At 40.7% G+C, this 17,320-nt stretch overlaps 1 protein-coding gene across 2 annotated transcripts in view; it reads left to right on the top strand.

The window, feature by feature from the left end:
- The window catches only part of TGIF2 (TGFB induced factor homeobox 2), a 28,962-nt gene extending 14,394 nt beyond the window's left edge, over positions 1 to 14,568 (top strand). For both annotated transcript variants that reach the window (XM_027867304.1, XM_027867305.1), the window contains exon 3: positions 13,219 to 14,568. In XM_027867304.1, coding sequence (XP_027723105.1) covers positions 13,219 to 13,773 — 555 coding nt within the window. In that variant the 3' untranslated portion in view covers positions 13,774 to 14,568. The remainder of the gene's footprint in view (positions 1 to 13,218) is intronic.
- Positions 14,569 to 17,320: the final 2,752 nt, after the last annotated feature.

Below are 17,320 nucleotides of genomic sequence, written 5' to 3'. Positions count from 1 at the left end.
CATATTAGCCAGACTCTTAAGGAATCTGAGCACCTGTGAGCTATTGGCTAGATTATAAAAATCAGAGCCTGTTCGGTCATTTTCAGCCTGACTATTGTGACCCCATTTGGAGTTTTCTTGGTGGAGATACTGGAGTGATTTGCCATTTCCTTCTCCAGCCCATTTCACAGATGAGGAGACTGAGGCAAACAGGGTTAAGCAACTTGCCCAGGGTCCACATAGCTACTAAGTGTATGAAGCCTGATTTGAGCATAGGAAGATGAGGCATCCTGACTCTAGACACGGTGCTTTTTCCACTATATACCAGCTAGCTGCCCCAGGTGCTATCATTGCTCCTTTCTACAGAGAAAGAAAATGAGGCTGAGAGAGATTCAGAGACTTGCCCGGAGTTAATTAACACAGCTAGTATGAATCTCAGGCAGGATTTGTACTCCAGTCATCCTGATTGCCAAATGCTATGCTGCCTGTAGGGCTGGTGAATTTCCTAGTGAAGTGTTGGAAACTCTGTGGGGTGGGAGGAGGTGGGTGGGTGAAGAGTTGGAGAAATTCAGATTGGGTAATGATGATGATTATAATAGCTCACATTTACATACCTTTGTATTGTGCTTAAAATTCCTTCCTTGCTCCTTGGTAGAATATTAGCATTATTATTTACTCTAAGTCAGGTTGAGTGGTGGTCACACTGCCAATAAATGGAAGAAGAGTTAGCTGGTATACAGAGAAAGGGGCAGGAGAGTGCTGGATGTTTGGGCAGCAGTGAGGAATTTAGCCTGCCTGTGGTGGAAGGGGCGTAGGAGTGTGAGGGAGGGTCCAGATAGTGGAGGGCCTTGAAGGCTTGGTTGGATAGTTTTGATAAGGGGCAGCCAGCTTTAACTAGGGAGTAACAGGATCTCAGCTTCAGGAAAAAGGATTGGAGGGGAAGAAGCTGAAAGTAAGCAGAAATGAATAACCAGACAGCTGTAACTACACTAGAATTAATATATTCTATTAAAATTAGTTCAGTGGCTTTTTTTGGCACTGGACAATCAGTTGTTCAACATCTCAATTCAACCACCATCCATCTTCTTGGAAAAAATATATCTTTTTTTTTTTTTTAATTGTAAACCTAGGGGCAGCTAGGTGGCTCAGTGGATAAAGCACCTGCCCTGGAGTCAGGAGGACCTGAGTTCAAATCTAACCTCAGACACATAACATTCACTAGCTGTGTGACCCAGGGCAAGTCACTTAACCCCAATTGCCTCACCAAAAAATAAAATTGTAAACCTAAAAATTAACAAAGTGTAGGAGAAATGCCTTGAGTAAAGCCCAAATCTTGCCATATAATCAATTTCCTTTTAAGGAAAATAATATAAACTTTTAGAAAACTCAAGTAAATACCAAGTTCTTAAGATTTGTTGCAGCCAATATTTGTTAAGCACTTAACGGTGGGCAGGGTCCTATACTCAGTGCTGTGGGTTTGAAGGCAGATATAAAAGCTCTTAAGAGCTTAAACTCTAAAAGGGGGAAAGGAAAGAGGACAAGTACATCCATAACACTGATACAAGGGAGAGTTCACAGAGCACAAAATGCCCAGGCACAAGGTTTATAAAAATTTGAGACTCTTAAGTACCAAGATAGGAAATCATATGAACCAGAGGTGTCAAACATTCCAGTTGTCTACCCAGATTAAAATGTAATTGAGAAATATTTAGGCAGGATAGTCTGTTGATTCTGACATAAGAATATATGATTGGGAAAGGGAAAACATTTGGAAGGTAGCTTGGACCTAGTTTATGTAGGGACTTAAAATGCTGTGATTAGAGGAAGTGTTTGTATTTTATTTAATAGGTAGTAGGGAACCATTCAGGGTTTTATGAGTAAGGGACTGACCTAACAAAGACACCCATTAAGTTATTGACTTGGCCTAAGGATGCCATGGTGAGGTTTTTGAGATGAAGATCAGACACATGTGAAGGTCGTATGGACTCTGTTGGAATTTGAGAACTAGGATGGGGAGGCAGGAGGTGTCTAGGTTGAAACTAGAGGAACAGACAGAAGACAGAGGAGAGATTCTAGGAGTCATTCAAAGAATATTTAACTTAGATCATAGATCACGGATCTGGAAGGGAAATCAGAGCCTATCAAGCCTATTACTTGACATAAAAGGAAACTGAGGCCTAGAAATTGTGATTTACCAAAGGCCACACAGATAGTGGAGCCAAGATTCAAACCCTGGGCCTTTGACTCCAAAACCAGGGCTCTTTTCACTCTTACCATGCTGCCTTTCCCAGGGCCCTAGAAAGGAAGGGATTTGTTCAGAATCACGTGGTGACAAATGAGATTATAACCAAGGTGGATTTTTTTTTTTAATCTCATTGTCAATTTCCAAAGACTGCCCTCTAATCCTCATAGAGCTCTTTTATTGGAACAAGTAATCAAGCAGAACAAACTTATCACATTGACCTTCCTTTCTCCCTGCCCTTCAGTACTGATACACCCTAAGGACCTTTGGGCCTGGACCTCTGAAAAAATGGTTTATTCCACACCCATAACTCCCACCTCTCATCTGAGAGAAGGATGCTTAACCAGCATTACTTTGAAGTCATGATGGGTCACTATATTGATTAGGCTTTTTAAGTCTTTCAGTGTTGTATTCATTTTCAAGATTATAGCCATAGTGTAAATCATTCTGCTTTATTTCCTCATGCATGAGCCTTCTCAAGTTTCACTGAGTTCTTCATATTGATTTTTTCTTTTTACTATAATATTCCAGTATATATGTTCAGCCATTCGCCATTTGATGGACCACTTGACTATTTCCAGTTAGATATTGCTATAAATATGTTGTACCCCCTACAGAATATCCCCCAACTTGCACTTGTAGGTTGGGTTCCCAGAAGGTAACTATAACCCTAAATTCAAGGTTCTCTGTGGGTCTGAGATCCTAAAGCTTATAGCTACTGATTCCCACCATTATACTGACCTTCTTTGGTCAGCAAACACAATTAGCTCAAAGCAAAAGCTAAGATGACATAGTGACAACAGTAGCTTCAGAACACTTCCTGATAAACCAGGGGTCGTTTTGAAGAATGGGTGAATACCTAGACTATACTGGTAGTAAGGTGCATGTAGGGGAACCATATGGCTATGGCAACTCACGCCTCTAGCACTAGAGGGCCCCAATGTCTTTTCTCATTCTCATTTCTGCAGCTCAATTCCCAAAAGGCAGGACTAATTCCATAATTCCATAGTTGGCTCTCTTCTGTACTGCCCAGGGTCACATTCCTTGAAAACTTCCAATGACTGTCTTTGACTTTCTGGAGCATCATGATTGGGGGAGGGTAGGGAAGAAATCCCTTCTCTGTCCTTTCCACTAGACTTACAAGGGGAAAAACAAAAAAGCATTAGATTCTTAGTTCATAACTGATTTTCTTCACACTGCACAGGATCACACTCTTTGAGGATGTAAAGTTGATATGTTTGTCTTTTATGGGTCTTGGGCCTGGCAGTAGCAAACTGCCATTTTTCCATGAAACAGTACTTCTTTCTACCTCCTAAAGAGATAGTAGTATTAACCCTTTGCATCTTTTATCTGACCTTTTTGTGATTCTCATAACTGGAGTGAAGGGAAGGAATCACTTGATCAAGGGTGTTCTGATCAACCCTCCACCCTCCCCATTACAAATATATATACTTTTAATATATGGGACCTTACCTTCTGTCTGACCTTCTTACGGTATATACCTACTAGTGATTGATATTGATGAGTCAAAAGGTCTGTACAGTTTAGTTACTTTTTGAGTGTAATTCCAAATTATTTCCCAGAACCATTGGATTTATTCACAGCTCCACTAACAGTGCATCAGTGTCCTTGTTTTTTTGTGTTGTTTTTTTTTTCCCGGCCCCTCTAAACATTTATCATCTTTTGATGGGTGTTTTATGGAATCACAGACTTGTCTGAATCTTTGTTAGTATTGATGGCTCAAATTTCTTTTGAAGACTGCCTGTTTATATCTTTTCTCCAAATGGCAGTCTGTTGAGAAATGGCTCTTGGTCTTCAATTCCCTAGATATCTTGGATATTAGAACTTTATTAAAAATGTATGTTGTAAAGATTTCTCCCCAAGTAACTACTTTTCTTCTAATTCTAGCAGCATTGATTTTGTTCATGCAAAAACTTTTCTGTTGTCCATTTTATCTTTAATCACTTCTACCCTATGTTTAGTCAGTTTTCCCATGAGCTTTGAATTTTGTAAGGTACCTCCTACTATCTTTTTTATGTTGTCACCTTTTCACATTTAGATCATATATCTGTTATTATAGTATTTGTTGTAACATGTTGGACTAAACCTAATTTCTGCCAGGTAGTTTTCCCAGTAGCTTATATTGACTAGAAGTCCTTTACCTCCGGAGTTGATGTCTTTGGGTGTATTGAACACTAGATTGTCATAGTCAATTGCTTCGGAGTCTCGTTTGTATAGTTTTCCATTGGTCAACTTTTGTTCAACTTTTATATTTTTTTTTTAACTAGAACCAAATAATTCTGATGATAATTTTTATTAGTCTAGCTTGAAATCTGGTAATACTAAATTCTACTTCCTCTACACGTTACATGGGTAACATGCTTTGTCATTGGGAGTTCTTGAGTCCTCCAAAGTTTATTTTTCTTTACATTGTTTAGTCACTCTATAAAAGGAGCATTCCAGTGTTCCTCAGAATCCATCTTTCATCCTTTGTCATTGCACACAAATGCTTCAGATTGATGAACATAAATTTTTCAATTTTTTACTACCAGAGATTGCTGGTGAGATTTTCATTCAGTGGTGTTCAGTTGTTTTTAGTCTTTGTCTGATTCTTCGTGACCCCATTTGGGGTTTTCTTGGGAAAGATACTGAAGTGATTTACCATTTCTTTCTCCAGCTTATTTTATAGATGAGGAAACTGAGACAAACAGAGTGAAGTGACTTGCCCAGGGTCACACAGCTAGCAGGTGTCTGAGGTTAAATTTTAATTCAGGTCTTCCTGACTTCAGGCCCAGTGCAGTTATCTACTATGCCACCTAGCTGCCCGATATTTTTATCCATATGGCCTTTCCCTTTGTTGTTCCATCCCTTTGGTGATACCCAGTAATATCACTGAATTAAAGGGTGTGCCCTATTTAGGGACTTTTTTCATAGGTACCCACTTCCTTGCCATTGCAAAAAATGCTGCTTTAAATATAGTTTTAAAAATATGTTATATATTTACAGAAGTAGGTATATATTTTGTGTGTTTATTGTGTGTGTGAGAGAGACAGACATATGCCTAATTATGTTTTCACTGGATCGATTAACAATAAGCATTTATTAAGCAGTATACTCTGTGCCAGGCACTGTGCACTAGGCCCTGGTGAGAACAAGACAGAAATTAACAGTTCTGCCCTCAAAGGGCTAATGTTCTTTTGGAGAAGACATGTATAAATATATATAGAATAAAAGATAATTTTTTTGATAGAGGTGAAAGGAAATAGGAAAGTCTTCATAAAGGAGATGATATTTGAGCAGAATTTTGAAGTAAACAAGTATATTTTCTTATTTGTTGAACTTCTCAAACATGAAATAAAATATGCGTAGTAGAACAGAATGAGGTTTTATGTGAAACTGTGAATCTGTTATGTAAAACTTCCTTTTCTTTTTGACTACATAAAAAGTCAAAGGTGTCCTGCCTGTCTGATTCCTTCTGGTCAACATATATGGAAATGCAGGAGAGTTCATTCTAGGCATGGCATCGTCCCTGGAATTGTGATCCTTACCAATTTGAGGCACCCTGACATCCCAATTAAAAAAAAAAAAAAGACTAGTGTTCCATTATCTACCAATTAATCTATACCTTTTTGAAAGTTTGTTTTTACTTTTTATTCTTTGCCATCTAGCTCTAAATCCTATAATCCATGCCTTGGATTCTCTAAGTATTTTTCCAGGATTAGAACTGATCTCCAAGTCCTTGTTCTGCCCCTAATTCACTGTGTGTTTCATCCTCTCTGGGCCTCAGTTTCCAGATCTGTAGAATGTTGAGGTTGGACATGATGATCCATTAAGTTCTGTCTGTTGCTAAGCCCAGTAATTCTATAACTCCTCCTCCAGCCTGAAACAAGAGGGCATTTTTCAGGGCAAAGGGATTAAGAATGGCCTAAAGAAATTATTTTGGCAATCCAGAGAGGCCTTAACCAGATTCACTAGCCTTTTAAAAAGTATGTAATGGAATTCAACATGTAACTTTCAAAGCTGGCCTGTTAATCTGTGATTCCTTTCTCCCAATTCAGGAAAAAATGAAATATCCCTTGTAACAAAACTGTAGTTAGGCGAAACAAATTCCCACATTGTCTGTGACCTGGACTCCAGGACAACCTTTGTGTCTCAAATGTCTTCTGTGTTCATCAAATAGTTTCTGTGATTGAAGTGGAACTGCAGAGAATTTCCCCCTCGGGTTCTCCTGGGTACATAGTATACCTCACTTGTCAGTGGAAACTGGCAGGAGACCACAGTTGGCCTCTCTTCATGAATATTGGCATTTTTTTCTTGTTGAATTCTTCTATTATCTTGAATTTTTCTGTAACCTTGAAGCCAAACAAGCAAAAACATTCCTGTAACTAAATTCAGTAAAGCCATAATTCTGTGCTAGGTAGGCTCTGCCCTGGGGGATTCACTCTGTTCATTTTTAATTTTAGTAATTTGATCATTTTCCCTCTTAGTCATTTTGGCAAAAGGTTTATCAGTTTTGTTAGTCTATTTTTTTAAAATAGCCTTTAGTTTTGCTTATCATTTCTATGGGCTTTTTGGTTTCCAATTTATCTGTTTCTCCCCTGATTTTTCAAGGTTTCTTCATTAGGGAGTATTTTGGACTTGCTGATACAATTTTCCAAATTGCATACTCTATTCATTAGTCCTGTCTAGTTCATCACTGTGTATACTATATGTTCTTAAAGATATGATTTTTTTCCTCTGACTACTTTATCTGCACCCCAGAAATTTTGCTTTATAGTCTCATCATTGTTCCAGGGTTACAAATGTGTGAACATAGTTCCTTGCTTACAGTCTCAATAGGCAGTAGGGTGCAGTAGAAAGAATGTTGGATTCAAATCTCAGAATTTACTTGGTGCATGATGCTTTGTAAAGCACTTAACCTCTGAGCCTCAGTCTCTTCATCTTTAAAATGGTTACCATAATTTTTGACTCAGGTTTTTAGGAAGAGTGTTTTGAAGATTTTTTAAAGTAGGTATTTTTATTGATAACTTGTTTTGATGTCATTTCATTTCTGTTCTTCCTCTACTCCCCTCTCCCATCATGCCATCCCTTATAACAAGGAATATAATATAATAGGAAGAAAGAAGGGGAAGCTGTAAAAACTGATCAACACATCCAGAAAATCTGGTGATATATGCAGTTTTGTACAACTTTGGACTTGGAGCAGAGCAGAAAGTGGTTGTTCTTTTTGTATAATTGTAGTCATTGAATATATTGTTTTCCTGACTCAGTTTAACTTCACTTTGCATTAGTTCATGTAAGTCTAGGAAAGTGCTTTGTCAAACTGCAAAGACCTCTAGCCACAGGAACTATTGCTATTAGTAGAGGAGGTCATTCATATACAAAAATGTGTATAATATACAGAATCCTAGAATTACAAAGTTTCAGATTTGCAGGTGATGCCAGAAGTTATGTTGTTCCACCTCTCCATGAGCAGGAATCCATACTGCCACTTTTATGAAAAGTGGGCAATTCAGCTTCTTCTTGAAGACCTCTTGTTGACATGTAGTAGCTCACTCTACTTCTGAACAGCTCTGTTTACTTTTAAATTATTTTTTTCATAAATCCTATATGTCTGCAAACTTCCATGCTGGATTTGCATATATGTCCAATCCACATGGTGACATATCGGCTCTCAGGTCATGTGGCCATTTTCTCTCTCACAGAAGTGAGGACCAGGCCATCTCAAATCTTGCCATGGTGTTAGGGGACTTAAACACTCATTGATGTTCCTTCAGATTCCCTCATTGCTTGACTTCCTCATCCTTCCTAAATATCATAGCAACTCTTTCATTTTCACCTCACCACACTCTATATTTCACCATCACCCCCAGACAAGTGTTCGACTTCCTTATTTAGGTAATCTTGACATTGTTCTGTCTCACAGGTCAGCAAGTCATGACCCACAGGCTAAATCCCACCGTCTGTTCTCATAAGGCTAGTAAGCTAAGAATGGTTGGTTCTTACATTTTGGGGGAGGTGGGAATGTAAAAGCCATTCTTAGCTCACAGAGTGTACAAAAGCAGATGGCAGAATTCCACAACCTGGTTTGCCAACTATTTCACCATATCCTCCTATCATTCCATCTCTGCCTGTGCCTCACCCCTCCTATACTTTACTACTCTTTGCCTTCATCAGGGTCTTTCTAGGCCTTCCCCTATCAGTACTTTTTTTTTTCCCTATCAGTACTTTTTAAGGCCATTATCCCCATTCTGACTTCAGTTTCCTTCACCCTTTCCAGTCTGTACTCTATAGTTAGCTATTTCAACTCTATACTGCCTTTTTTTCTCAAATCCCTTTTCCTTTGTCCTTTTGCTGATCATCTCTTGCTAAACCTCACCCTTAGATTATTCTTGCCATAAACCTCCTCTGATCCTAGAGGGTTCTGAACATATCTGATCACATACCATGCTCATCAGATACATTACAGGTTCATGCTATCCATTTAACTGGCCCCTTACTGTAGCAGTAGAGTTCTTATAGTCCTCAATTTCGTCTCTATCTCACACCCTACAAAAGCTATTACAAACCTTTTCTTCCCTTCTTAAGCTTCTAACAAGAATCTTCATACTGCCTTCATTCTCCAATGTTACTGAGAAAATCAAGGCCAATCAGTTTGAGCCTCCGTCTTCTTTTCTCTTCATCTAAAATTCCCATCGTCCCCAATAGATAAAAGGTCAAAGGATGTGAGCAGACAGTTTTCAAAGGAAGAAATCCAAGTTGTCAACAAACTGAAAAAATGCTCAAAGTCACTGAGAGAGAAATGCAAATTAAAATAACTGAGATTACACCTCACACCCATCTGATTGGCAAAGGCAGCAGAAAGGTAAAAGGACAATTGCAGGGCCTTGGTGAAAACTAACACTCCATGCACTGTTGTAGCTGTGAATAGGTCGAGCCATCCTGGAAAGCAATTTGGAACTAGGCTTAAAAAGTCACTAAATTGTGCCTGTCTTTTGACCCAGTGATATCAATCACTAGTAGGCTTATATCCCAAGAGATCCAAGAAAGATACAAAGGTCCCATATATACAAAATTACTTATAGTAGCACTCTGTTATAGCAAAGGAAGTGGAAAATAGAGTGTCCATCAGTTGGGGAATAGCTGAACGATTATGGTGTATGAATGGAATGGGATATTATTGCCCTATTAAAAATGAGCATAAGGAGGGCAGCTAAGTGGATATTTGGACTCCTCCTGGAGTCAGGAGGACCTAAGTTCAAATCCGGCCTCAGACATATAGCTGTGTGACTCTGGGCAAGTCACTTAACCCCAATTGTGTCACCAAAAAAAAACAAACAAACAAAACTCAAGACTAAAAATGAGCATAAGGATGGGAAGATATGAATGAATCAATACAGAGTGCAGTGACCAAATCCAGGAGAACTATTTATGTAATAAACAACATCATAAAGACAAACCACTTTAAAAGTGTTAGATTGTTGAATGAACATCTAGAGAAAGATTGAAGCATACGGCCACCTCCTGACAGGGAGTGATGAATTCAAGTTGCAGAATGACACTTAGTTTTGGATCTAGACAGTGTGGGAATTTTCACCTAATTTATGTGTATTTGTTTAAAAGGGTTTTTCTCAATTTGGGAGTGTGGGGAGAGAAAGAAAAACTTAAGGATGATATGGTTGCCCCCAAAAAAGGGTCGTTGAAACATGTTTTTTAAATGCACAGAAGAAAACAGAAGGCCAGAAGGAATCAGATAGACAGGATGCTTTGTTTTTTGTTTTTTTTTTTTCTTCAAACAGAACACTTTGAAAAAAAGTGTTGCGTTTATGTATTTAAAAAGAAAAGCAAGCTGTACGTAATAAGAGATTCATAGTTTCGAGTATAGCTATCTCTTTCTTTTCTGTATATGTGGAAGGGTTCATTTTAGTTGATTTTTTGTTAAGTCCAGAATTTTTTAAAAAGTAAAAATAAAAATCCCTTGGTATTAACCTCTACTCTGTCCTCCATTACTCTAGTCTCTAACAAAGGCAGCAGCTGTCCTTGCCAAGGCCAACCCCAGCCCTTCCACATATGTGTCTTGATTCCATCCCCTCTAGTCTTCTCTGGCAGGCTGCATCTTCAACCATTTTCCCCACCTCTTGAATCTTCAACCTTTTACTAAATTTACTGTTTTTTTTTCCATACCACCTTCAAACATTCCCAAATCTCCCATCCTTAAAAAATCTTAATGAGACCCTACCATCATCCCCTCAAGCCATATTCCTATCTTTCCTCCCTTTCTCAGCAAAGCTCCCAGAAAAGCTTGTCTACACTTGCTGCTTTCACTTCCTATAACTTTTCTTTCATTTCTACTTGCAAATTGGTTTCCAACTTCACACAGCTGAGAGTTCTGCCCTCAGAGTTAACCAGCCATCTCCTAATTGCCAAAACTGATGGTCTTTTTCTCAGTCTTCATCCTTCTTGACCTATTTGCTGTGTATTTTACATTGATGACCACTCTTTTCCAACCCTGTATATATACAAACATCCCTTTAGCATCTCCTTTACTGACTGTTCATATCACATTACCTAAATGTGGGTGTTCCCCAAGGTCAACTTTATTGATAGTCAACAAGTTATTTCTTAAACCCTTACAATGTACCTGGCACTGTGCTGGGCACTGTTGAGTGACTAGACCTAGGAGAAGTGCCCACTTCAGGATTCTGGGAGGCAGAGGATAAAGTGAGCGAGGTAGCTGTCAGGGGTCCAGGACAGTTTTGTTTTGTCTTTTGAATCAGAAGCAAAGGAGGGTAAACCTGGAACCCAGGCCTGGGAGTTGTGGGCATCATCCCACTATCCAAGGCTGGGGGTGGGAGGGAAGTAAAGTGAAATTGTGCTTTTATGTTACGTCCTCTGTAAATAGGACATCAGGAGATGTATGCACAACTTCTGACACCAGTTTTGCCACTTAACCATGGACCAGTTCCTTTGCTCTGGGTCTCAGTTCCCCCATTTGTAAACTATTGGAGGTCCAGTGACCTGTCCAGCACAGATCGGCTTGTGGGATCTCTGGTTTCCTTTTTTAAACCTTAAGGTCCCTGGGAAAGAAGCTGTTAACATGGGATAATAAAAGAGAAAAAGTTTCAGGGAGGATTTTTTTTTCCTAGTCTCCACACAAACTTTGGGGTGACATAGGACAGCTTTTTTCTTAAGGGAATGAATCGATCAATTAACTTCTGGAAATTGGGCACTCTTGTGAAAATTGTCTGTGCAGAATACAAGAGGGGCACTTAAAAACATCTGCTGATGGTAATAGGAAGCCTGGGGATCTTTAGCCTGGAGGAAAGCATGAGGGGGACCATTGTCATTGTCTTTAATATATGAAAAGCTGTCCTGAGGAAAAGGGATTAGATTGCCTTGCACTGGGATTGCCCATCCCCTGGGCTCAGAATGCTCTCCTTCCTGATTATTTCCTAGCAAAGGGTCCTCAGCTTCCTTCAAAGCTCAGTTCTTATATCACATCCTTTAGCTAGAAGGGCTTCTTAACCTGGGGTCCGTGAATTTTTTCCCTATATTTTGATAACTGTATTTCAATATAATTGGTTTCCTTTGTCATCTCATGTATTTTATTTTCTACATTTTAAAACTTTTTTTTCCTTGATTAGGGTCATGGGCTTCACCAAACTGCCAAGGAGGAATTCATGATACAAAAAAAAAGTTAAGAATCCCTCTTTAGGACTGCAGCCCCCTAGCTGCTCCAGAAATGACTGTAAATCTTTTGTGTTTAATGTGCTATGTACATAGAACACAAGCAGCTAGAGGGCTGCTTTTTTTTTGTTTCTGTATTGCCTTCCAGGTGCCTGCAGAGTCACTGGCAAGTAGTAGGTTCCTAATAATGCTTGTTGAATTGAATTGTTTTGCTTGTCCCCAGAGATTAAGCACTAGGCTTGCAAGGGGTGGAAAGTTGTTGGGAGGTAATTTTTTCAGGTCACTTCAAGGGAAAACTTCCTAGCAATTAGAGCTTTATAGGAATAGTCTGCTTTAAGAGATATCCAAGTCCCCATTGCTAGAGGTCTTTTTTCAGACAGAGACTGAAACACCACTTGTTGGGGAATGCTCTGGAGGAGATATTTCTTTGTGTATCAGTTGGACTAACTGCTTTCTGAAATTCCAACTCTCTTGAAATTCCATCCATCTGGGAGGCACCTGAATAATGGTCCCTTTGGCTTTCACCAAGTGCATTCACTGGCTTCCCTCTTGTCCAGGGGGCCAGGTGCATACACTAGAACTCTGAAGACCAGACCTTAGTTAAGGGGTTGGAGTAGTTGGAAAAAGAGGCATATGAACTGGGCTTTAAAAGAATGGGTAACAGTTGTGGACGAGTAGGAAAGAGATTCTGAGAGGAGGCACTGAAATCTTCTTTTTCCAGCTAAGTTTTAAGTTTTTTCAGTCTTGATGGGTGGATTCTTAAATTTGGAACAAATAGGATCTTGGGGCTGGTTTGGACCTTAGAGATTGTCCTCTTCACATTTACAGATGGAGAAATGTTGTCTCATTTTATCTTCACAACAGCCCTGAGAGAGGTAGGTGCTATTGTTCCCATTTTTACAGATGAAGAAACTGAGTCAGACAGCAATTCAGTGACTTGCCTAAGGTGACAGTGTCTTAAGGATGGATTTGAACTCCAGATTCAATGCTTTATCCACTGTATTACCTCATTACCTCTATCTCATGAAGCTAGTATGGGTGTCAGATGTTGTATGGGTATCCTATCCCAAAAGAATCAGGGATGGTTATATTTTTCTTTGTCTCTCCAGAACCTAATTCAGTGTCTGGCACCATCAGTCCTCAATGAATACTTGTTGATTGATTTTCATATATAAAGTCCTTTTTAAATTGTAAAGTACTGTAAAAAAAAAAAATGACAGGTGTCTCTACAACTTCATCTATTCCAGACTCCACTTTATCCCCTCAGTGAGACTAGATGATTGAGTACTATTCTTTTTGTGTCATTTCAGATTTGCAACTGGTTCATCAATGCGCGACGGCGGCTCCTCCCCGATATGCTGAGGAAGGATGGCAAGGACCCCAACCGTTATACCATTTCCCGCCGTGGTGGCAAAGCATCTGATGTGGCCGTGCCAAGGGGTTCAAGTCCCACCCTGATGGCACCAGGGCCCACTCAGGCCCCCTCCAAAGTGCTGTCACTGTCTGTATGCTCCTCCGCACTCTGTTCCTCTGCATCCCCAGTGAGGGCTCACCTCCCTGGCCCTGGGGCTGAGAATGAAAGTCCACCACCCCCTTCTTTGGTTAGTGGGGAGCCACAGCCCCTTCCGGGCCCTGGCAGCACACTCACCCTGCTGGCCAGGGCACAGGCTGGAAGCCCAACCAGTGGACTGTTTAACACACCACCTCCCACGCCCCCAGAGCACTATGGAGATGACTTTAGCAGTTTCCAATTGCTGGTGGAGGTGGCCCTACAGAAAGCAGCTGAGCTCGAGTCACAGAAAAAAGATCTATTTCCTCCTTCGTGGCATGCCGAGCTTCCGTTGGTAGCCAATAACCCTAAGTAGCGCTTGAAAGGGCCTTCAGGACTTGGTAGAAGACAGTTGCTCCTCTTTGTTATTTTACTGTTGTTCATTGTGTTGTTTGGGGTCTTTCCTTTTACTTTTCGGGGTCTCTCCCACCTGTTGGGATTGCCCTTTCTGCCCAGACAGGTTCTCCCAGTGGGAACACTTGGGTGTTGCACACTGTGACCTAAGACCTCCTCTTATCTCTGACCTGCTCCACTCCCAACAGAGGGGTCCTCTGCAGGCTAGGAGAGTTGGACTAAGAAATCTGAGACACGTGTTGAGGTCATCTCCTGCACCTCTGACTCTGGGAACATGATGCTTCTATCTCCAAGAATTCCCATTTTGTCATACATTCTGCCCTTGGGCACCCTACTGACTGCTTCAGCCTAGTTTCTTCCTAAACCCATTCCACCCAACAGGACCATGTACAGGGTCTAGATTATCCTATTTCCAGCCCCTTTTTCATCTCTACTGACTAAGGCCTATTGAAGTGGCAAGACTACAGAGATCCAAACAAAGAAAGGAAAACACTGTCTTGGGGAGACCAGTAACCAGGTTCAGGAAAAAAAAAATATCCAAAGGGGTTTTTTGTTTTGGGGGGAAAAAAACTTGCGTTTTTTGTTTTTTGTTTTTGCTTCTGTGTCTTTGCCGAGACAAAGGTTTACAAGACCTAGTAGATAGCTGGAGTAATCCAAATGACATGAGGCTGTGGAGTTGGTGAATGTTGTTTAGCCTTTCTTCTTGGCAAGAAGGGATAAAGGATCTCTTGAGATGGGGGACTTTTCAAAATTTAAATTTAAAAAAAAAATACCTTGACTTTTAAGGTAGTCATTGTCCTGGAAACCTGGGCTAAAGTGGAACATGTTGCTTTCCCCCACCCCAAAAAAAATCCTGGGCCATCTAGTAGTTGGTCCGGTTATACTCCCTAATGCTTTCTTTTGAATCAGTTTGGTCAGTTTCTCCCACTACCCACTGCAGTTCTGGCTGATCAGATCAGTGGAACTTGGGGAGCAGGAGGTTGGGCAGAAGATGGAGGTTAAATTTGGAAATTATATGGTAGAGTGGTTACAGATAGGTGTTGTACCTTTTCTTCTGAATTCTAGCTGCAGGGGCTTTGGCCTTCTGAGCACCTCTGAAATAGGTCACTGTTAGTCTTACTGATTTCCTCCCCTCCCCTCATTTTGATTTTTTTTTTTTTAATATTGCTATTTCATGGTTTACTATGTTAAATAGCAATAGGTACCAGCTTATATGTATCGAAAAACACTAATCCTAGGTTTAGACTGAGTATTCTTTTGTATGAATAATATTGTCAGTAGAAGAAGATGGGAGGGAGCACTTCTCAGCCCACTGTACATTAGATGGATGGGGTGATTGTGTGGAGTGAGATTCTGAGGAGCAGGGAGGGAAGAGACCCCGTAGAGTCCCCCTGTTTCTCCTACTTCTTGAGCCAGACTTCCCCCTCCCATCCCCCATCCATTCCTTGTCTCTTTCCCAAACCCAGTTTCTAGCTTGGCTCTGATCTCTAAGCCTGGATTAAGTTTAAATAAGATCGCAGAACTCCAGTGCTGGGGCCACTGAGAAAGGCTGTTGGCAAGGGGAGAGGGAGAATGGCTTCCACAGTGCACTGTGCAATGGGGGTTGGGAGTCATGCTGCTGGACCCTATTAGTCATCTCTTGGGATGATGGGGGAGGCTGTGGGTTGGGTAAGTTGGACTGTGTCTGGGTTTGATTCTATGTCTAAAGTGTGAGGGAGAGAAACAGCTCTCTAATTGAACTGAACAAAAAAAAAAAGCTACTGTAAATAACTTGGGAAAAAAATTTTTTGTCAAATAAAAGATTTTTTTTAAAAACACAAACTGAACCAGGGAGCCTGAGTCTTGTCATGTTGGGCTATATAACTCCCAGTATTAGAGGATACTTCTGTGTTCTCTCCACCTTAACCTGGATAGTGAAAGATAATGTTTTAATAATCATTGCTTATTTATATATCATTTTAGGGTTTACATAGTGCTTTACACAAATCTTATTTGAACATCTCCACATTATATTGGTTAGGCCCACAAGGAGACATTTGTCTCCTGGTTCCTCAACTAAAGACTTGAGACTGAGGCAGAAAAGTGGTCACAGAATCTCAAATGGAGAAGAGACTTTGAGGTATCATCTAGTCTTAACTTCATACCTAAGAAAGAATGTCCCTTAACATAAGCTTGACTAGCATATGTTAGTCCTTCTCTGGAGACCTCCAAGGCAGAAACTCACTGTCTCTCAGGGTAGCACGTTGCTCTAATTTAAAAAAAAAAAAAGTAGTGCTTTATGGTTTACCAAGAGCCTGCTTCACAATAACCCTGAAAAGAGTTGCATATTTAGGGTTTCGTAAACTTAGGTTGAAGGTTAAGTGTCTGGTTCATGGTCATACACCTAAAAAGCTATAGAGTGGGGCTTTCAATCTGAATTCCTGACTCCAGATCTTTGCCTGTGTGGTTTTGTTTTGTTTTGGAATTAGGGCTGTGACTTGAGATCCTCAGCCTCCTCTCTAGAGATACTGAGGGGGCTCAGCTCATTGCCCAGGGTGGTGCCACAACTGTCAGCACCAGTCTTCCAGAATGGGAGGCCGCTTCTATTTGCTAAGCCGCACTCTGTCATCCTTCTTTGTTCAGACCTGTGATTTCATTGATGCCCATGGTGTAGATAGCTCACGTTTACTACACTGAGAAGACAAATGCCTCACTCACCTTAGTGAGTCAGCCTTCCCACCAGCCCTCCCCACCTTTCCAATAACCTCATTCCCTCTTCCATTTGACGGCTTCTCCAGTATGTGGCGACACCAATAATACCCTGTTACCATCCCCACCTCCCTTCCTTTAACCTTTAATATATTCCCCAGGATGTGTGGGGTGGGGACATGAGACCTGGGTTTTAGCATTTTCTTTTGATTCCCTGTGTTATATAGATAAAAGGATTTTTCCTCTTGTCCCTAGTTTTTTTTTTAACTGACAAAACCCAAAATGTATTTAAAGAAATACCACATCTAAACATCTCGATACACATGATAAGAAATGTAAGAACTAAAAGTTAGGGTATAAAATTGTGATGTATAGAAAGTTCAAGAGACAGTTTCTGGGTAATCATGTTATTAACTATGCTGGCAATAATTAATAAAAGGGGTCAGTGAGGCTCTGCAGTGCCAGCGAGCCCTCATGGGGTCCGCTCCAGTCCTTGGAAGGGCGGGTGCTCCGGAAGGCTTGTCCCCAGGTTCTTTTATACAACTTAAGTGGGGGGGCGGGGGGCAGGTGGATTGGATGACCTCTCAGCTTCCACGGTCCACTTTGTTTCCCGGCTTTGCCACTCACTGCCTCAGTGACCGTGGGCCGCTTACCTCTCCGGGCTAGTTTACTCATCTCTAAAACGAGGTTGGACTCTTATTTTCTGTCAAATACTTCCCACCTCTGAGGGGTTTCTCTAGACTCCTGGCGGGCAGGGCAGGCGAGTACGGAAGCCAGATTCAGGGGTGGGGGCTGAGTTTGAGGAGAACGGTTTACACACG

This window comes from Vombatus ursinus, unplaced genomic scaffold (assembly GCF_900497805.2).
Source record: "Vombatus ursinus unplaced genomic scaffold, bare-nosed wombat genome assembly UNPS02014785.1, whole genome shotgun sequence".
Classification (NCBI taxonomy): domain Eukaryota; kingdom Metazoa; phylum Chordata; class Mammalia; order Diprotodontia; family Vombatidae; genus Vombatus; species Vombatus ursinus.
Note: the sequence above shows the minus strand (reverse complement) of the source record. Positions and strands in the feature narration are given on the sequence as shown.